At 53.9% G+C, this 21,502-nt stretch overlaps 1 protein-coding gene across 2 annotated transcripts; it reads right to left on the bottom strand.

Moving 5' to 3' along the window:
- Positions 1-129: 129 nt before the first annotated feature.
- On the bottom strand, positions 130-21,330 carry IL27RA (interleukin 27 receptor subunit alpha). Of its 2 annotated transcripts, XR_012918871.1 has the most exons (15): positions 21,127-21,330; positions 20,247-20,364; positions 13,842-13,999; positions 13,596-13,753; positions 12,002-12,161; positions 11,827-11,900; positions 7,468-7,654; positions 7,183-7,371; positions 5,333-5,434; positions 5,093-5,251; positions 2,589-2,714; positions 2,029-2,122; positions 1,742-1,835; positions 1,116-1,638; positions 130-473 (listed from the first exon to the last, which is right to left on the bottom strand). XR_012918871.1 is itself a non-coding variant. In XM_076001441.1 (14 exons), exons 1-14 carry the CDS (start codon positions 21,230-21,232, stop codon positions 1,453-1,455), a joined length of 1,911 nt encoding a protein of 636 aa, XP_075857556.1. In that variant the 5' UTR covers positions 21,233-21,330; the 3' UTR covers positions 130-1,452. The 2 variants fall into 2 exon arrangements, 1 of the variants encoding a protein (XP_075857556.1); XM_076001441.1 differs by having other exon boundaries at positions 130-1,638.
- Positions 21,331-21,502: the final 172 nt, after the last annotated feature.

Genomic DNA, 21,502 nt, shown 5'->3' with positions numbered 1-21,502 from the left:
GTGGGCGCGGAATCCCTCCCGCGTCCCCTGGCGGGAAATCCAGGGCTGAACTCTGCGACAGTCGGAGACTGGGGGGTCGGCCAGAGCATACATCCAGCCGCTGTGCCCAAAGACCTCAACTGCAGCGGCTACAAAAACATGAAAGTTTATTTGCCTCTGTGGCTCTGATCCACGTGGTCATTCAGGGCTTCAGGTTCCTGCCGGGGTCTTGTCCCCGCGCTCCCCTGGGGTGGGGCTAGAGCCAGATCACACACATGCACATGCATGTTCAGCTCATAGGAAGGGGACGAGAGGTGTAGGGGCCCCAACCCAGTGTTTTAAAGGTCCCAGAGGTGGCACATGTCACTTCTGCCCAAGTTCTGTTGTCAAGAACTCGGCCCATGGCTGCATCTAGCCACAGGGCAGCTGGAATGGTGCCCAGATGCAGTTTTTCGTTGTTGTTTGAGGCTATAGTGCGGTGGCATCAGTGCAACCTCCAACTCCTGGGCTCAAGCGATCCTCCTGCCTCAGCCTCCCGAGTAGCTGGGACTACTACAGGCATGCGCCATGGTGCCTGGCTAATTTTTCTATTTTCAGTAGAGATGGGGGTCTGCCTTTGGCTCAGGCTGGTATCGAACTCCTGACCTCACTCCATCCTCCCGCCTCAGCCTCCCAGAGTGCAGGCATGCGCCACCGAGCCTGGTCTCATTTTTTTTTTTTTAAGAGACAGGGTTTCATCAATATGAAACCCAAGTTGGCCTTGAAATCCTGACATCAAGTGATCCTCCCTCGTCAGCCTCCCGAGTGGCTGGGACTGCAGGCCTGCTTAGCTGCACCCAACCCCAAATGCAGTTCTGCTCACACCTGTCATCCTAGCACTCTGGGAGGCCGAGGCAGGCGGATTGCTCGAGGTCAGGAGTTCGAAACCAGCCTGAGCAAAAGTGAGACCCCGTCTCTACTATAAGTAGAAATTAATTGGCCAACTAATATAGATATAGAAAAAATTAGCCGGGCATGGTGGCACGTGCCTGTAGTCCCAGCTACTCAGGAGGCTGAGGCAGGAGGATCGCTGGAGCCCAGGAGTTGGAGGTTGCTGTGAGGTAGGACACCACAGCACTCACTCCAGCCTGGGCAACAAAGCGAGACTCTGTCTCAAAAAAACACAAAAAACAAAAACAAAAAAAACAAATGCAGTTCTGCTAAGGCAGAAGGACAGATTTTGGGAGGCCGCTGCCACTCTCAATTCCTTGCTCCATTTCCTGTGTTCCTTCATCCATCCGTGTGTTCCCTACCCGGGCCAGGCCCTTCTCTGTAGGGAGCCTTGAATCCCAGATCTTCCAGGCTGGGTGTCCTCAGGAAAGTGACTCAGCCTCTCTGAGCCTCGGTGTCTTCATCTGTCAAGAAGACTGGGGGTGCAGCCTACGGGAGCACCCTTCTCGCCTGGCTCGCAGCTCCCAGCCTCTGAGGTAAGGTTCAGGCTAGAACTTGGGGCCTGGGGGGCCCCAGCAGGCCCAGTTCCTCTGGCGTGGGCAGGAAGTGCTTCTCATACCCGGAGTCGAGCAGGGCGGGGGCCTGGGGGGGCTCTGAAACCGGTGGCAGCTCCATCTCCTCCACTTCCAGGATGGGCAAGTCCCCAGTGGGTTGGGCTTGGGGCACCTCCTGGGAAGAGATGAGATTTAAATGCGGCCCCCGGCCCCCCATAACCCACTCCCCGGCCCCCCCAACCCCCGGGAGGGCTCCTGCAAGCTGCCTTCGGGCTCACCTCCATGTGCCTCTGGCCAGAATTGCTGTGGGCAGGGTCAGGAACCTTCTCCCAGATCCACCTCGGCAGCACCTTGTGCCACAGGTGGCGGCACCTGGCGAGCAGGTAAGAGTCAAGGCAGGGCAGCCAGGTGGCCAGACACCCCTGCTGTGTGCCGTGCTGGGGTTGCAGGATCTATAAACATTCCAGAGCCCCAGGCCTCCCTCCAAGGGGGGGAAGGGTAGAGCTCAGCTGGAGCCCGGCTGCCCCCCCCACCTGGGCAGAGACCCGCAGAGGTGACACCTCACCTTCCCGGGGTGGCTAGGCCGAGGCCACAGCCCAGCAGAAGCAAGCCCCAAAGGCACAGGAATCCCAGCAGAACTTTCCATCTCAGCGTGTTATCTGGTGGGGCAGGGAGGAGGGAACTTGTGGCTCCCAGGGAGAAGGGCCAGGTGGGGCTGGCGGATGGCGGATGGCAGGGGCTGGGGCGAGGGAATGCTGACACGTGGGCGGGGCTTACACGTGGGCGGGGCGGGGCATCTTGGAGTGGGGGTGGGGCTTGCGAATACAACCCCACTCACACACACTGCCTAACAACACACAGCAGCATTTAGCAGAATCAAACTGCCCCTGAGCCACAGCCAATTAATTGTCCCCAGGGAGGGTGTATTTTGGGTTTCCTGGAAGCCAAGTTTCCCCTCCCATCAAAACCACAAAATCATCGCCCTCACCAGTATGGCCCCCAACAGAGCAAGACCCTGTCTCTAAAATAATAATAATTCTCCCCCCAAGTCAAAAGGTTGTCCACCACTACAGCTGTAGTAACGGTGCCACACGCCGCCCCTGCCCAGAGGAGCAGATCCCCTACCTGGCAGGTGAAGCCAGAGGCTGGGACCAGGTGGGCCTTGCCCCGCCATGGTGGATGCCATCACCCACAGCTCACAGGGACCCCAGTGAAGGTCAGGCAGGGTGACGTTCCGCGTGCTGCCACTCACTGAAAGACACAACCCAAGAAGTAGGGGAGGCGGTGAAGGCCTACCTCAGGGCCTTTGCACGTGCTCTTCCCACTGTCTGCAACACTCTCCCCTAGATATCCACACGGCTCCCTCCTCGTCTCTTTTAGGGCTTTGCTCAAATGTCACCTCCTCAGTGAGGCCTTCCCTGACCACACTCCCCTATTTTAAAATTGCACCCCCTCCACCACCCACCTTCCCTGCTTCATTCTCTACTCAGCACTTACCACCATCTGACAAACTACTTAGATATTATTTACTTTGTCTATGCCTGTGAGTCCCCCATCAGAAAATCAGCTCCCCAGGGGCCATATTCCCTACACCTGCATCAGTGCCTGGCACCCAGTAAGCACTCAAAGGTAGTATGTGTTTGAATAAATAAATAAATGAATGAGGCCGGGCGCGGTGGCTCACGCCTGTAATCCTAGCTCTCTGGGAGGCCGAGGCGGGAGGTTCGCTCGAGGTCAGGAGTTCGAAACCAGCCTGAGCAAAGGCGAGACCCCGTCTCTACTATAAATAGAAAGAAATTAGCCAAAACAACTAAAAATAGAAAAAAATTAGCTGGGCACAGTGGTGCATGCCTGTAGTCCCAGCTACTCAGGAGGCTGAGGCAGGAGGATTGCTTGAGCCCAGGAGTTGGAGGTTGCTGTGAGCTAGGCTGGCACCACGGCACCCTAGCCCAGGCAACAGGGTGAGACTCTGTCTCAAAAAAAAATAGAACGAACATCTCGCCTCCAAAGAACCGGTGAAGGGAGGGTCACCCCATCATGGGGAAGATCTTCAGACCTCTCAGAACTATTTTTATTTGCTTTTTTATTCCAGTCCTTTGTCCTTTATTTGTTAACAAAATGTTTTTGTTGATACGGAATAGATGTACATATTTTTGGGGGTCCATGTGATAATTTAAAACATGTATATTGTAAAGATCAAATCAGTGTAATTGGGTTATCCATCACCTTAAATATTTATCTTTTTTTATACTAGAAACATTTGAATTATTCTCTTTTAGTCATTTTGAAATATACAGTATATTATTGTAAACTATCGTCACCCTACAGACACTAGGCCTTATTGTTATTCATTCTTTTAATTAATTAATTTTTTTGAGACAGAGTCTCACTCTCTGGCCCAGGCTGGAGTGCAGTGGTTTTATCATAGCTCACTGCAGCCTCCAACTCCTGGGCTCAAGCGTTCCTCCTGCCTCAGCCTCTTGAGTAGCTAGGACCACAGACATGTGCCACTACGCCTGGCTAATTTTTTGTAGAGATGGGGTCTTGCTATGTTGCCCAGGCTGGTGTCGAACTCTTGCCAAGACAGAAGGATTGCCTCAGGCCAAGAGTTCAAAACCAGCCTGGGAAGAATAGGGAGACCCCATCTCTACTAAAAATGGAAAAATTCGACAGGCAGGGATGGTGGTGCACACCTGTAGTCCCAGCTACTCGGGAGGCTGAGGCAGGAGGGTCTCTTGAGCCCAGGAGTTGGAGGTTGCAGTGAGCTATGATGATACCACTGCACTCCAGCCTGGGTGACAGAGTGAGATTATCTCAAAAAAAAAAAAAAAAAAAAAAAAAAAAAAGGGAAAATACGTGCATGGAAAATTCTGGAAGCTGCACTGTCAGTATCTTCGAGACTGCAGACCTTCTGGATGAAGTGTTTATTTAATGACTTAGTTTTCCTAACAAGCACAGATAACTTTGGTCATCAGCCAACAAAAGAGTAATAAAAGATATGTTTTTAAAAAGGAAATTTGTGCTCCGAACAAAAATTTGGCCTATATCCAAGGGTATGGAAAAGGAATAAACATGACAATAATCCCACAACGCCTGTTGACATTGGGGGGGGGGGGAATTTCGTATTTGTGCCTCTGCCTCGCTCAGGTCCCGCGCCTGGTTTTACCACAAGGGAACCTCGCCACGGGTTATTTTGTGACCCTTTTATCTTTTTCATTTAATAAAATAGGACAGGCATCTTTCAATGTCAATAAATATAGATCGGAGTCTGTATGGGTCACGGCCAGATGAGAGTCCATCACATTGATAGCCGAGAGGGAATTGGTGGCGTCTCCTGCGGTCCCCGGGGCGGAGAGGCGGCCAAAGGGGCGCAGGTGCTGGCGCGGGGACCCGGGGGGCCGGAGGACTGGGGTCCGGGGGGCCGGGGGACCGGGGAGCCGGGGGACCGGGGAGCCGGGGGCCGGGGGACCGGGGGGGCCGGGGGCCGGGGAGCCGGGGGCCGGGGGACCGGGGAGCCGGGGGCCGGGGGACGGGGGGCCGGGGGACCAGGGGCCGGGGGCCGGGGGGCCGGGGGACCCGGGGGACCAGGGGGCCGGGGGACCCGGGGGGCCCGGGGGCGGGGGGCTCACCGCGCCTGCAGACGGCGGGCCGGGCTCCGCTCTGCGCGCACACGGTGTAGTGGGTGAGGTGGCCCCGGAGCTGGCGCCGCGGGACCTCGCCCCACGCGACGGCGGGGGTCCCCGGGGGCGCGTCTTGGAGTCGCCAAAGCGCTGGCCCCGCCACGGGCGCTGCAAGAGAAAGCCACTGCTGGGGTCCAAGTCCGCCTGGGGGCCCCGGCCGCTCCCCCCACCTCCAGCCACACCTGTTACCTAGTTCCTCTCTGAACCCCCAGACGGGGGGCGCGGGCGCCAAGCCCCACGCGGAAGCCGCGGTCACCGTGACTCGGTAGGGGACCCCCGCTTCGAAATTCCCTGGGCGGCAGAGACACAAACAGCGGTTAGGGATGGCTTCCGTCCCCTCCACCCAGTCCCCCACTGGGTAGGAGTGTTCAATTGCGTCCGCCCCCCCCAAGGACACCCTGAGATAGGGATTCGCGTGTAAGTCGTTTGTCTGGGAGGTGACCCCAGAAGACACCAAGAGGGCAGCAGGGAAGTGAGACCGGGTTTGGGTTCCCGCCGGGGACCTCTGGGGGCGGCAGAGCCACCCTGCGCGGGGAGAGGGAGCCGGGGCGCGTGTCCGCCAGCCCTCAGGGCCCTTAATTCCCCAGCCCTCCAACTTGCTGCTCCAGCAGTCGCCGTGCCTCAGTGACCAGAAAAAGTCCCGGGCCTGGGGGCGGCGAAGGTGGAGATGTGAGCGGGCAACGGAGGGACGGCACCCCCAGAGGGTAAGCGAGGCTCCCTGGGAACCCTCCTCTAGACCCCCTAGTTTTTTTGGGTTTTTTTGGGACAGAGTCTCGCTTTGTTGCCCAGGTTAGAGTGAGTGCCGTGGCGTCAGCCTCGCTCACAGCAACCTCAAACTCCTGGGCTCAAGCGAGCCTCCTGCCTCAGCCTCCCGAGTAGCTGGGACTACAGGCATGCGCCACCATGCCTGGCTAATTTTTTTTCTATGTATATTAGTTGGCCAATTAATTTCTTTTTTATTTATAGTAGAGACGGGGTCTTGCTCTTGCTCAGGCTGGTTTTGAACTCCTGACCTTGAGCAATCCTCCCGCCTCGGCCTCCCAGAGTGCTGGGATTACAGGCGTGAGCCACCAAGCCCGGCCTGGGACCCCCTAGTTTTGCGTGGCCTTCCCCAGCTGGGAATTCCCCAGAATTGGGGGTCCTCTTCCTTTGCTCCTACATACTTTTGGGCGTTGAGCTTCGGTCCTCAATTTCTCCCGCAAGGCCTGCACCGCTCGCCCGAGTCCTTTGTACCACGGGCAGACGCCCCCCACACCCCCAGTCCCCGGATGTCGCCGCATGGCTGCCCAGAGGCGAGCACCCCAGATGCGGAGTAGCCACAGGGTCCCCAGCCAGAACCACCAGCTTCTCCCCGACCTCGGTTCAGCCCCATCCTTTATTTCCCTCCTAGACCACAGCAGGTGCCTCCTCCTGGGTCCCCTGGCTGCCACTTTTGCCCTGTCTCCACAGTCTATCCCCCCCGTAGCAGCCAGGGGGTGCCTGTGCACACCTGAGTCAGGCCCTGCCCCTCCTCTGCTCAAGAACCCTCCGGGGCTCCCACCTCACTCAGATTAAAAGCCCAAATCCTCCCTGTGGCCCTCAAGGCCCTGCACAGCTTGCCCTCCTGTCCCCTCCCTGCGTTCACCTCCTCCCCCTCTCTCCCTCGAACACAATGGCCCAGCCACACTGGCCTCCTCACTGTCCCCGTAGCACACATTCCTGCCCCAGGAATGACTACAGGGTTCAAACCCTGGCTTTCCCACCTACGTGCTGTGTGGCCTTGGGCAAGTTGCTGAACCACTCTGGGCCTCTTTCTTCACCTGTCCACTGAGCACGACAGTAATAGGAACCTACTTTTTAAGGCCGTTTGGGTGATTTCGTGCTCATGGTACGTGCCATCACCCGCTGTTATTACTGCATGCCAGTGCCTGGCACAGGGCCTGGCATATAACAGGCGGTCATTAATGACACGTTTATGCTAAAACTCTCTCTGCAAGTCCACCCATCGGTCTGCTCTCCTTTAGCGGCTGGGCTGGGAACCCGGGTGTCCCGGGGCTCACCTGGTAACACAGCGCTGAGGTTCCCCGGGGGAAGCCGGATCCAGTTGAATTCCTCCAGGGCGTCCCCGTCCAGGGCCCAGTCTACCACGTGCTCCTGTGGCTCCCCGGGTCCCGGTTGCCAGGTGACCAGCATCTCCGTGCCCCCCGAGACGCCGCTGGCCTCCACGCCACGGGGGCCAGAGCCCGGAGCTGGGGTTTAAAGAGGAGGGTACGTAGCTGCCCACGGGGGAGGCCGCCTCCTGCCCCCGCCAGGGCACGCGGGTGTGGAGAGTCCCCGCCTCTTACCCAAGCACACCAAAGACAGGTTGGCGAGAGCGTCCCAGGCTGCGGCGTTGACGGCAGACACCCTGGCCCACTCCGCCCAGCTGGGGATGGACAGGTTGCAGCAGGGAACGACTCCTTCCGGCCCCGCCTCCTGCGCTCCAGCCCCGAACCAGACTCTGTAGCTCGCCTGCACACACGGCCCCGGGCCCTGAGGGGCGCGGGAAGAAGGGGTTAATATCTTCCATTGGCCAGCTCCATTTTATTTTATTTATTATTATTATTATTTTTTTTTGAGACAGAGTCTCACTCTGTTGCCCAGGCTAGAGTGAGTGCCGTGGCGTCAGCCTCGCTCACAGCAACCTCAGACTCCTGGGCTCAAGCGATCCTCCTGCCTCAGCCTCCCGAGTAGCTGGGACTATAGGCATGCGCCACCATCCCCGGCTCATTTTTTCTATATACGTTAGTTGACCAATTAATTTCTTTCTATTTATAGTAGAGACAGGGGTCTCGTTCTTGCCCAGGCTGGTTTTGAACTCCTGGCCTCAAGCAATCCTCTCGCCTCGGCCTCCCAGAGTGCTAGGATAACAGGCGTGAGCCACCGCGCCTGGTGCTGGCTCCATTTTAGAGATGAGAAAACTGAGCCTCAGAGGAGCTCAGCAGTGGAGGTGGGATTCAGACAGGGTTCCGGGGCCAAAACTAGGGGGAGGTTGGGGAGACAGCACACTTTGGGTGCACAATTCAAAACAGGGGGATACTGAAAAAGTAGTCACAGAGATAATTAATATTTTAATGCAGTATTTTAAGAAATCAGAATGAATGCAAACATCCATGACAAACAAAATAGCAAAATTTTGTTTTGAGACAGGGTCTCACCCTGTTGCCTGGGCTGGAGTGCAATGGCATCACTACAGCTCACAGCAACTTCAAACTCCTGGGCTCAAGTGATCCTTCTGCCTCAGCCTCCCGAGTAGCAGGGACTACAGGCATGCACCACCATGCCCGGCTCATTTTAAAATTTTTTTTGTAGAGATGGGGTCCCGCTATGTTGCCCAGGCTGGTCGTGAACTCCTGGCTTCAAGTGATTCTCCCACCTCCCTCCCAAAGTGCTAGCATTACAGGCTGAACCACTGTGCCTGGCCAAAATATCAAAATCTTAAAGAAAGACAGGATCCAATTCTGCACTTGTGTGACCCCCTCTGTGCATCTCAGCCTAAATCTAGCGTGAATGAATAATACTTTAATTATAAACACTCACTCTTGCAAGTTAACTCATCAGTCTGGTTTCTAATCAGACTGTGTTTACAAAAACAGGAGATCTGGTCCTTGAACTCCTCTAGTTTGCTGATTTAATTTTTTAAAACTACTGCATTAAAATATTATTTATTGGGCCGGGCGCAGTGGCTCACACCTGTAATCCTAGCTCTCTGGGAGGCCGAGGCGGGCGGATTGCTCGAGGTCAGGAGTTCCAAACCAGCCTGAGCAAGAGCCAGACCCTGTCTCTACTATAAATGGAAAGAAATTAATTGGCCAACTAATATATATAGAAAAAATTAGCCGGGCATGGTGGTGCATGCCTGTAGTCCCAACTACTCGGGAGGCTGAGGCAGGAGGATCGCTTGAGCCCAGGAGTTTGAGGTTGCTGTGAGCTAGGCTGACGCCACGGCACTCACTCTAGCCTGGGCAACAAAGCAAGACTCTGTCTCAAAAAAAAAAAAATATATATATATATATATTATTTATCTTGAATAGTGAGTTTTTTGGCACCCCCTTAAATTGTGTGCCTGAGTCCCTAGTCCACCTCCTGTGCAGTTCTTAGGGAATTCAAAATCCGTTTGTTATACAGAGGAGCGGTTATCTGTAGCCAAAAAAGCCAACACCCTCCAAGGGGCTTCGAGAAAACTTGCGGGGATTTTTGGTGGCCTCGATGATTGGTATTTGAAGAGCAGGAGCCAGGGATGCTACCCTGTCCCGGAAACAAGAAATTGTTTTATATCCTTTGTGACTTTTCAATGTCATCCTTACTGGAAACTCCTTGTGTAGATGAAAAACCTATCTAATCGTCTTAACGTATTCCAGAGCCAGACTCCTTTTTATGTATAAATACAAATACTTTTTGGAACCTGGTTTTAATACTCACTGGATTTTCAAATATCCTGAACATATGAGGACTTTCTAGGCAGTTTTTCTGTTATCCATTCCCAGCCCAACCTGTGTTTGATTAAGGAATATTTCAATGTGCCTTTGAAGTCCCTGGAAACTGGCTCAGTGGCCTGACATGTGGATGATTTTGGTGAATAATTCTGTGTGTGTATATGCGTGTTCTAGTGCTTCCTATGTAAAGTTAAATTTGTTAACCACATGTTCAAATCTTCTAGATCTTTATTTGTTTTCCATGTGCCTGTTATAAAATTACTGAGAAGGCTATGTTAAAATCTCCCACAATAGTTATGGATTCATATATTTCTCCTGTAGTTCTGTAAATTTTTGCTTTCTGTATTGTGACGCTATGTTATTAGGTACGTATAGGTTTAGTATTTGTATCTTCCTGGTGAACTGAATTTTTTGCCACTATGTAGTAACCTTGTTTCCTCTTTATTTTCCACTTAATGTTTCCATTAGAACATGCTCTTGGCCGGGCGCAGTGGCTCACGCCTGTAATCCTAACACTCTGGGAAGCCGAGGCGGGCCGATTGCTCAAGGTAAGGAGTTCGAGACCAGCCTGAGCAAGAGTGAGACCCCCGTCTCTACTAAAAATACAAAGAAATTAATTGGCCAACTAATATATATATAAAAAATTAGCCGGGCATGGTGGCGCATGCCTGTAGTCCCAGCTATTGGGAGGCTGAGGCAGGAGGATCGCTTGAACTCAGGAGTTTGAGGTTGCTGTGAGCTAGGCTGACGCCACGGCACTCTAGCCTGGGCAACAAAGTGACACTGTCTCAAAAAAAAAAAAAAAAGAACATGCTTTTTTTTTTTTCAAACCTATGTATACCTTGATTATATTATCTACGGGTTTCATTTCAGTGTAGTAAACAGGTTTTATACAGTATGTGTTATAAGGTGGAGGCACCAGGGCTGAGAATTACTATTTAAAAGCCAATGAATGGGCCGGGCGCTCACACCTGTCATCCTAGCACTCTGGGAGGCCGAGGCAGGCAGATCCTTTGAGCGCAGGAGTTTGAGACCACCCTGAGCAAGAGCGAGACCCCGTCTCTACTAAAAAAATAGAAAGAAATTAGCTGGACAACTAATATATATATATATGTGTGTGTGTGTGTGTGTGTGTGTGTGTGTGTGTGTGTGTGTATAAAATGAGCCGGGCATGGTGGCGCATGCCTGTAGTCCCAGCTACTCGGGAGGCTGAGGCAGGAGGATCACTTGAGCCCAGGAGTTGGAGGTTGCTGTGAGCGAGGCTGATGCCACAGCACTCTACCCAGGTTAACAGAGTCTCCACTCTGTCTCAAAAAAACAAAAGACAAAAAAACTAGTGATATTAGATTGTGTGGCCCAAGAAGGGACAGGCCCTGTCGTTTTGTCCCTGCCACACTTACTAAGAGCCCGAGTGGGGCAGCGCCTGGCACATGGTAGTTACTCAGCAGATCGGGATCAGTGAGGACTCACTGCAACCTCATCTGCCCTTGTTTTTATTTTATTATTTTATTTTATTTTTTGAGACAGAGTCTTGCTTTGTTGCCCAGGCTAGAGTGAGTGCCGTGGCATCAACCTAGCTCACAGCAACCTCCAGCTCCTGGGCTCAAGCAATCCTGCTGCCTCAGCCTCCCGAGTAGCTGGGACTACAGGCATGCACCACCATGCCCGGCTAATTTTTTCTATATATATTAGTTGGCCAATTAATTTTCTTTCTATTTATAGTAGAGACAGGGGTCTCGCTCTTGCTCAGGCTGGTCTCGAACTCCCGACCTCGAGCGATCCTCCTACTTCGGCCTCCCAGAGTGCCGGGATTACAGGCGCGAGCCACCGTGCCTGGCTCATCTGCCCTTTTTGATAGCAGCACCCAAGCTCTTAGCACTCTGCGGTGTATTTTGGGGAGCCGAGTTCCAATCTTGCATGCAGACTTTTGTATCTCTCGCCCCAACTCCTGGGATAGTACGCCCATCCTCGTGTCTCTGATCTCTCGGGCTAACAGTGAAGATATACAACGATTATGTGCCCATAATAATTAAAAAAAAAAAAAGTAGCTGACGTTGCTGGCGGCTTGCTCCATGCGGGTGGCTCTGCTAACACCTGTCTGAGCAGCCCCCTGGGACCTAAAGCAACCTCGAGAGGGTGGCGCGGTTAATTGTCTTGCTGGTGCCATTGTCACACAGGGGTTTCCTGACACACGCGGAGGAGCGATCGCTGGCGGTCCCCACAGCTCACCTTCCAACGAAGCAGGGGTTCCTGCCCGCCACGAGCCCCGCACAGGTCCCCCGACACCCACACGTCTCTCGGGGCTGGCAAGGAAGAGGACAGGGGGAGGGAGAGGGATGTGAAGGGCCAGACCTCCAGGAGGGGCGGGCGGGGCAGAGCCGGGCGCGAGCTCGGGGCTGCTCACCTGAGGGTGGCGTCTGGAAGGACAGGACGGGGCTCCACTCGCCCCACAGGTCCTGCTCGCGCTCCACGCGGCAGCGGGCCCGCAGCTCGTAGGCAGCGGCCAGCTCCAAGTCCTGGACCTCCAGGGGGGCCAGGGGGACGGTCTTCAGTTCTGGTTCCAGCTGGGGGAGGGACAGGGGAAAGCCACGGGGCCAGGGGCTGGGTTGAGGGCACTGGAACCCATGGAGCAGCACAGTGACCCGCTGTCACTCTGGGCTCGCCCAGGACCCGGGGGGCGGGGCAGCAGTTCCAGAACGTGGACCTTTCAGTCTTGCAATTGGCTCAGTCCCGGGCAATCAGAGACAGGTTGGCCACTCTGTGCGCCAGGGAGAGCAGGAGGCGGTGAGTTGTGTTAGGGACCCCGTTTTACAGTCGCGTAAACTGAGGCCCAGAGAGGGGAGGTGACTTGCTCAAGGTCACAGAGCTGGAAGGGCTGGAGCTGAGATTCATCATACCCCGGTGGTGAGATTCCCACGTCTGCGTCTCAGCATTGCTCTGAATTGCATGAACAATCACAATGACAGTAACTGTTTTTTTTTTTTTTTTTTGAGACAGAGTCGCACTCTGTTGCCCAGGCTAGAGTGAGTGCCGTGGCGTCAGCCTCGCTCACAGCAACCTCAAACTCCTGGGCTCGAGCGATCCTCCTGCCTCAGCCTCCCGAGTGGCTGGGACTACAGGCATGCACCACCATGCCCGGCTAATTTTTTCTATATATATTAGTTGGCCAATTAATTTCTTTCTATTTATAGTAGAGACGGGGGTCTCGCTCTTGCTCAGGCTGGTTTCGAACTCCTGACCTCGAGCAATCCGCCCGCCTCGGCCTCCCAGAGAGCTAGGATTACAGGCGTGAGCCACCGCGCCCAGCCAATAACTCTGTTCATATAGGGTGGGGTGCTGCATCAAAAGCCGCAAGCACGGCAGGCCATCACCCCCAGTATCCACTCTCCTCTTCTTCCTTTGCTAATAGAACCTGCACACCTTAGTTGGGAAGATGGCCGCAAAGAACGAAGACTACGTTTCCCAGTGTGCCCCTGCAGTCAGGTGAGACCATGTGACTAGGTTCTTGGCCAATGAAGTATGAGAGGAAATGATACATGCAACTTCCTGTCGTGCCCTTAAGTGTTGGACTCCTTCTGGGGTCCCCTGGTTCTGGATTTGTCTTCCATTTTCCTGCTGTGTAACCTTGGGAAAGTTGCTTAACTTCTCTGAGATTGAGCTTTCCCAAGTATAAGATGGAGATTTTTTTTTTTTTTTTTTTTTGAGACAGGGTCTTGCTCTGCTGTCCAGGCTGGAGTGCAGTGGTGTCATCATAGCTGACTGCAGGCTCCAATCTCCTGGGCTCAAGCGATCCTCCCGCCTCAGCCCCCCGAGTAGCTGGGACTACAGACATGAGCCACCACGCCCGGCTAATAGATGATTTGGGGAGGAAAATTTTAACAACACTTGGCATGCAGACAGACTCCAGGGGCAGGCTTGGCATGAGCCCTGGGCTGGGTCTCCCATTTGAGGATGATGCCCCAGGCAGGGCTGGGGGGAAAAGGCTCCCCGGCACTCACCGGGGTCCAGGTCACCTCCCGGCATCTTCGGTAGTAGAACTGGCAGATCAGCACTTTATGGGAGGGCCACGTGGGCGGGGCCCACTGGACAGTGGCCTCCAGGGGTTCATCCTCTGAAAAGTCCACGTCGGGGCCCAGCCGGGGGGCGCTTGGCTTCACTGGGGCAGGGAAGACCGGGGTGCGGTGAGCTGGGCCCCCCCAGAGCACCCACCCCATACACAGCGCCCCACCTTCCCGCCATCTTACTCCGGGTGTCCAGGTTCACGGAGACGGGAGGCCAGAGAGGCTGGCCTGCCCTGGTCCCCCAGACGAGGAGTGTGTCAAACATGGTGAGCCGCTCCCGGGGGACGGCCACCCAGCTCTGCCCGGCAGGCACGGCCACGGTCTGAGTTCTGCTGGAATGGCTGCAGAGAGAGGCGGGGGTGAGGCAGGTGTACATCGAGCCGGGCCCAGAGCTGCAGGAGCACAACCCCTCGAACCGACAAGAGTGGCCACAGCCTGCTCTGCTTGGGTTCAGATCCCAGCTCTGCTGCTTCAGAGCTGTGTGACCTTGAGCAAGTGACTTAACGTCTCTGTGCCTCAATTTCTCATCTACAAAATGAGGGCAATAAAAGTACCTGCTGAAGGGGCTGAATAGGGGAGGGGGAGCATTAGATAATAAATGGAATGTGTTTAGAGCAACATCAAGTGCATACACGTTAACTGAGCATCGGTTATTATGTTTGCTGAACACCTACTGTATACAGGCACAGTAGCATCTATGCAACTGTTCGGTAAGCTAATATATATGTACGGTGTGAGGCCTTGTTCTAGAAGCTGGTGTTAAGGCCGGGCGCGGTGGCTCACACCTATAATCCTAACACTCTGGGAGGCCGAGGCGGGAGGATCATTAAAGGTCAGGAGTTCGAAACCAGCCTGAGCAAGAGCGAGACCCCGTCTCTACTAAAAATAGAAAGAAATTAATTGACCAACTAAAAATATATATAGAAAAAATCAGCCGGGCATGGTGGCGCACGCCTGTAGTCCCAGCTACTCAGGAGGCTGAGACAGGAGGATTGCTTGAGCCCAGGAGTTGGAGGTTGCTGTGAGCGAGGCTGATGCCACGGCACTCTAGCCTGGGCAACAGAGTGAGACTCTGTCTCAAAAAAAAAAAAAAAAAAAAAAACCTTAAAAATTTAAAAATTAAATAAAAAAATAAAAAAAATAGAAGCTGGGGTTAGCAGTAGGAGCAAAACAGACAAGAACTCACTCTCTGGAGGTGGTGTTCCAGTGGGGGAGACAGGTGACAAACACATAAATACATCCTTGAGGCCAGGTCAGGCGGTATAAGAGGGGGATGTACCTGCTATTTTAGGGAGGGCGTCAGAAAAGTTCTCTTCATTGAAGAGACATTTGAATAAAGGCCTGGGCTGGGTGAGGGTGGCTCGGGCCTGTAATCACAGCATTTTGGGAGGCCGAGGCAGGAGGATCACTGGAGCCCAGGAAGTTCAAGGCCAGCCTTGGCAACATAGGGAGATCTTGTCTCTAATTTTTTTTTTTTTTTAATGGCCTGGTGTGGTGGCTCACGCCTGTAATCCCAGCACTCTGGGAGGCTGAGGCAGGAGAATAGCTTGAGGTCAGGAGTTGGAGACCAGCCTGAGTGAGACTGCATCTCGACAAAAACAAGAAAAATTAGCTGGGTGTGATGGCACCTGCCTGTAGTCCCAGCCACTCAGGAGGCTGAGGCAGGAGGATCGCTTGAGCCTAGGAGTTTGAGGCTGCAGTGAGCTATAATGACAGCACTGTACTCTAGACTGGGTGACAGAGTGAGACAGAGTCTCACTCACACATGTACGCTCTCACCCACACCACCCCCAAGACTTTCATCAAACAAACAAGAAAACCAAACAGGCCAGGTGCAGTGGCTCACACCTGCAATCCCAGCACTTTGGGAGGCCAAGGCAGGAGGATCACTTGAGGCCAGGAGTTCGAGATTAGCCTGGGCAACATAGTGAGACCCTGTCTTTCAAAAAAAAGAAAAGAAAGAAAGAAAGAAAAATTAGCTGGATGTTGGGAGGCTGAGGCAGGAGGATTGCTTGAGTGAGCCCAGGAGTTGAAGGCTGTAGCAAGCTACGATCACACCACTGAATTCCAGCTTGGGTGACAGAGCAAGACCCTGGCTCTAAAACAATGAATAAATAAAAAACACCCAAACAAACCAAAAGACCAAGTGTTGGTGAGGATGTGGAGAAATTGGTGGTGGGAATGCAAACTGGCGCAGCCACTGTGGAAATGCAAATTAAAGTCAAAATGAGCTATGGTCTCACATGTGTTGTCATAGAATGACTTTTAGCAAAGAGACAAAAGGCAACTGTAGTGCTGGCAGGGCATGTAGAGAAAAGGGAACCTTTGTACACTGTTGACGGGAATGTAAATTAGTACAGCCATTATGGAAAACAGTGGGAAGTTTCCTCAAAAAACTAAAAATAGAACTACCATATGATCCAGCAATCCCGTTTCTGGGTATTTGTCCAAAAGAATTTTGAATCAGTTTTTCCAAGAGAAGCCTGCACTCCCGAGTTTACCTAAGCACTATTCACAATGGCCAGGTTATGAAAGCTACCTAACTTCCTTCAAGAGATGGATGGGTAAAAAAAAAAAAATATGGTGCCAAGGTGTGGTGGCTCACACGTGTAATCCCAGCACTTTGGGAGGCTGAAGTGGGAGGATCGCTTGAGGCCAGGAATTAGAGACCAGCGTGGGCAACATGTTGAGATTCCCCCCATCTCTATAAAGAAAAAAAAAAAAACACAAAAATTAGCCGGGCAGGGTGGTGTGTGAGGCCCAGCCACTCAGGAGGCTCAGGCCGGAGGATGGCTGGAGCCCAGAAGTTCAAGGTTGCAGATCTTTTTTTTTTTTTTTTTTTGAGACAGAGTCTCACTCTGTCGCCCAGGCTAGAGTAAGTGCCGTGGCATCAGCCTAGCTCACAGCAACCTCAATCTCCTGGGCTCAGGCGATCCTCCTGCCTCAGCCTCCCGAGTAGCTGGGACCACAGGCATGTGCCACCATGCCCGGCTAATTTTTTTCTATGTGTTTTTAGTTGGCCAATTAATTTCTTTCTATTTTTAGAGTAGAGAGGGGGTCTCGCTCTTGCTCAGGCTGGTTTCGAACTCCTGACCTCAAACGATCCTCCCGGCTCAGCCTCCCAGAGTGCTAGGATTACAGGCGTGAGCCACCGTGCCCGGCCAAGGTTGCAGATCTTGATAACAGCACCACTGCGCTCCAGCCCGAGGGGATAGTGTCTCTTAAAAAAAATAAAATAAAATAAAAAATAAAAGTGGTGTATAGGCCGGGCGAGGTGGCTCACGCCTGTAATCCTAGCACTCTGGGAGGCCGAGGCGGGCGGATTGCTCAAGGTCAGGAGTTCGAAACCAGCCTGAGCAAGAGCGAGACCCCGGCTCTACTATAAATAGAAAGAAATTAATCGGCCAACTAATATATATAGCAAAAAAATGAGCCGGGCATGGTGGCGCATGCCTGTAGTCCCAGCTACTCGGGAGGCTGAGGCAGGAGGATCGCTTGAGCCCAGGAGATTGAGGTTGCTGTGAGCGAGGCTGACGCCACGGCACTCACTCTAGCCTGGGCAATGAGTGAGACTCTGTCTCAAAAATAAATAAATAACTAAATAACAGTGGTGTATATACCCCAATGGAATACTATCCAGCCTGAGACGGAAGGGAACCCCTGTCACTTGTGAGAGTATGGGTGGGATTGGGGAACATCACGCCAAATGCAACAGATCAGGTACAGGAAGGCAGGCACTGTCCGTTCTCATGCGCGCGTGGAATCTAAAACATCTCAACTCAGAGAAGCAGAGAGTTGGGGGAGATGATGATCAAAGGGCATAAACCCTCAGTTAGACACAGGAATGTGGTTTTTCCGTGTTGAGTTCTGCACGGTGTGGGGAATATGGTTAAGAATATTGTACATTTCAAAGTTGCTGAGGAGGACATTTCAAATGTCCTCGCCACAGAAAGTGTGAAGCGTTTGAGCTGATGGGATTTCAATTAGCTTGATTTAATTATTCCACATTGCATTCACAAATTATAACATCCCTTTGTACCCTATACGTGTATGCAATTATAAATTGTCAATTGGCGGCCGGGTGCAGTGGCTCACACCTGTAATCCTAGCACTATAGGAGGCCGAGGCGGGAGGATTGCTCAAGGTCAGAAGTTCGATACCAGCCTGAGTGAGACCCCGGCTCTACTAAAAATAGAAAGAAATTAATTGACCAACTAAAATATATATATATACACAAAAAATTAGGCCAGGCGTGGTGGCTCACACCTGTAATCCTAGCACTCTGGGAGGCCGAGGTGGGAGGATTGCTCGAGGTCAGGAGTTCGAAACCAGCCTGAGCGAGAATCTGTCTCTACCAAAAATAGAAAGAAATTAATTGACCAACTAAAAATTTATATACAAAAAATTAGCCAGGCATGGTGGCGCGTGCCTGTAGTCCCAGCTACTCAGGAGGCTGAGGCAGGAGGATTGCTTGAGCCCAGGAGTTTGAAGTTGCTGTGAGCTAGGCTGATGCCACAGCACTCACTCTAGCCTGGGCAACAGAGTGAGACTCTGTCTCAAAAAAAACCCACAAAAAACAAAACAAAACAAATTAGCTAGGCATGGTGGCACATGCCTGTAGTCCCAGCTACATGGGAGGCCAAGGCAGGAGGATTGCTTGAGCCCAGGAGATTGAGGTTGCTGTGAGCGAGGCTGACGCCACGGCACTCACTCTAGCCTGGGCAACAAAGTGAGACTCTGTCTCAAAAAAAAAAAGAAAAAAAAAGAAAAAGAAAGAAAGAAAGAAAGAAAGAAATTGTCAATTGACAATGAAAAAAAGAGGTTAAACACTGAATTCCCATATGACCTGGCAGTTCCACTTCTGAATATTTACCCCAAGGAACTGAAAGCCAGAGACTTGAACAAAAACTTGTACCCACATGTTCATAGCGGTGCTGTTCACAAGGGCCAAGAGGTGGGAAGAGCCCGATGTCCACGGACAGCTGACTGGACGGTGGCATATGCAGATGACAGAACATTGCTAACAGTAAGGTGGAATGAAGTTCGGACCCAAGCTTCCACGTGGAGGAATCTTGGAAACATTATTGCCCGGTCAAAGAAGACAGACCCAAAAGGCCACAGAGTGTGTGATTTCATTTATAAGAAATGTTCAGAACATGGAAATCCACAGAGACAGAAAATAGATCGGGGGCTGCCAGGGGCTGGAGGGGGGGGGATGGGGCGTGGCTGCTAATTGGTAGAGGCTTTGTTTGGGGATGAGGAAAATGTTTTGGAGCCAGCAGATACAAGGGGTGGTTGCAGAACACTGCGAATGTGCTAAATACCACTGAACTGTATACTTTATTTTATTTATTTATTTATTTTTTTGAGACAGAGTCTCGCTTTGTTGCCCAGGCTAGAGTGAGTGCTGTGGCGTCAGCCTCGCTCACAGCAACCTCAGACTCCTGGGCTCAAGCGATCCTCCTGCCTCAGCCTCCCGAGTAGCTGGGACTACAGGCATGCGCCACCATACCTGGCTAATTTTTCTATTTTTAGTAGAAACGGGGTCTCTCTCTTGCTCAGACTGGTTTCGAACGCCTGAGCTCAAGCGATCCTCCTGCCTCGGCCTCCCAGAGTGCTGGGATGACAGGTGCAGCCACCACCTGGCCCTGAATTGTATACTCTAAGTGGTTAATTTTATGTTACGTGAATTTTACTTCATCAATAAAAAAGGGGGGGCCTCTCTGACTCCCCCCCTGCACGGATTAAAGCTAGGCCCCCTTCTGGAGACGGCTGGTAGTGATGACGGCACCACGTGAATGCACTCAATGCCACTGAACTTAGACTTAAAAATGGTTAAGATCATAAATGTTATGTGTGTTTTAACCACCAATAAGGAAAAAAAAAAAACCCAGCATGCCTATGCCATGTTCCTATCTTTTGTTGATCTTTTTACTTTCTTCCCTCAGTATAATTTGAAATTATGAGTTTTCAGGTATGATTCATTATAAAGGAACATAGGGGGCAAGAGCCAGGCCTACCTTTTTCATAACAGCAGCCCTAGCACCAGACTGAATGAGCTTTTCATATGCTCAGAGAGGTTAAGCTACTTGCCTAAGGTCACACAGCAATTTTTTTTTTTTTTAAAGCCTCACATTATTAAGCATTTTATCTTTGTCAAGATCCTAACTCTTTGAATCCTCAGAGTCTAGCCTGGAAGCCAGGTTCCATTATTATTGCCATTTTGAGACTTTTTTTTTTTTTTTTGAGACAGAATCTTGCTCTGTTGCCCAGGCTAGAATGCAGCCGTGTCATCATAGCTCACTGTGACTTCGAACTCCTGGACTCAAGCGATCCTCCTGCCTCGGCCTCCCAGAGTGCTAGGATTACAGGTGTGAGCCACCGAGCCCAACCTATTACTGCCATTTTATTAGGGGACGAAACAGGGGCTCAGCGAGGGAAAGTGACTAGCTCAGGATCACACAGCATGGAAATGAAGGCACCTAGAATTCAAGGGCTCGAGAGTGGATCTTTTCAACCAGAGCAGTCTGAGACCTGAGCGGCCACCTCCGAGGCCTCAGTTTCCCCAGTGCACGTCACTGTACTCACTACTTCTGGCTCTGGAGGTGCAGCGCGGACGGGGCTCCCAGGTCCCCGAGAGGCTCCCAGGAGCAGTTCAAGCTGCCCAAGGGCCCCGCTCCGTAGCATTGCAGTTTTCCGGGGCTGCCTGGAGGGGGAGGCAGAGGGGCTCAGGGAAGGGGGTTCGCCCCCCCCCCCGCGCGCGCCGCCGGCAACCCCCCCCCCCCACCTGGGCTTGCCTGCACTTGAGACGGTCGCGCAGGGCCTCGCGGGGCCCCGTGCGCAGACGCGCGGGCACCCCTACCCGGGCTTCGGGCACACCCGGCCTTGGGCTGCCGGCCACATCCTGCCCAGCGCGCCGGTCCCTCCGCCCGCATGTCCCACTCGCTGCCGGCCACATGCCCACCCCTTCCGTCGCCCGGGTCCCTGCCCGGGGAGGCGCAGAGCGGCGTCTGTGCCCCCCTCTCCCCCAGCCGGGCGCTCCGCAGACTCGGGGTTCACTGGGGGGGTCCCCGCCCCGGGGAGGCTCAGAGCGGCGTCTGTCCCCCTCCCTCCCCCAGCCGGGCGCTCCGCAGACTCGGGGTTCACTGGGGGGGTCCCCGCCCCGGGGAGGCTCAGAGCGGCGTCTGTCCCCCCCTCTCCCCCAGCCGGGCGCTCCGCAGACTCGGGGTTCACCTGGGGGGGTCCCCGCCCCGGGGAGGCTCAGAGCGGAGTCTGTCCCCCCCTCTCCCCCAGCCGGGCGCTCCGCAGACTCGGGGTTCACCTGGGGGGGTCCCCGCCCCGGGGAGGCTCAGAGCGGAGTCTGTCCCCCCCTCTCCCCCAGCCGGGCGCTCCGCAGACTCGGGGTTCACCGGGGCGGGGGGGGGGTCCGCGCCTCGGGGCGCCGGCGCCGTCTGGGTCCCGAACTCACCGTGCGGCCGCGTCCCGGGCAGCAGCGCGAGCAGCACCGGCGACAGCAGCAGCAGCAGCCGCAGCGCGGGCCGCGGCGGGTCGGGGGCGACGCGGGCCCCCCGCATGGCCGCCCCGCACGCGCCGGTCCCGCGGGCTCCGCCGCCCTGCGCGGCTCCTCCTCCGGCCCGCGCCGGGGCGACGACGGGAAGCCCGGCCGCCCCTGCAGCCGCCCCCGCACCTCGCGCCGTCCCGCCCCTCCCCCGCGCCGGAAAGGGGGGAGGGCCGCGGCTGGGGACACTGGGGGCGGGGCGGCTCCGAGGGTGACACCCAGCTCCCCTCAATCCCGGCCCCCCCCACCCCCTGCGACCACGACACACACGCGACTCTGCCAAGTC

Source organism: Microcebus murinus, chromosome 4 (genome assembly GCF_040939455.1).
Source record: "Microcebus murinus isolate Inina chromosome 4, M.murinus_Inina_mat1.0, whole genome shotgun sequence".
In the NCBI taxonomy this organism is placed as follows: Eukaryota; Metazoa; Chordata; class Mammalia; order Primates; family Cheirogaleidae; genus Microcebus; species Microcebus murinus.
The sequence above is the reverse complement of the archived record's forward strand: the minus strand, read 5'-3'. Positions and strand labels throughout refer to the sequence as shown.

Excerpts from the sequence above, each read along its gene's own strand:
- IL27RA (XM_076001441.1), bottom strand. The coding sequence starts at position 21,232 with ATGCGGGGGGCCCGCGTCGCCCCCGACCCGCCGCGGCCCGCGCTGCGG. Across the intron at positions 11,901-12,001 it reads CTTCCAGACGCCACCCTCAG|CCCCGAGAGACGTGTGGGTG; the intron begins GTGAGCAGCCCC and ends CTTCCTTGCCAG. Across the intron at positions 2,715-5,092 it reads GCCCGCCGTCTGCAGGCGCG|TGAGTGGCAGCACGCGGAAC; the intron begins GTGAGCCCCCCG and ends TGTGTCTTTCAG.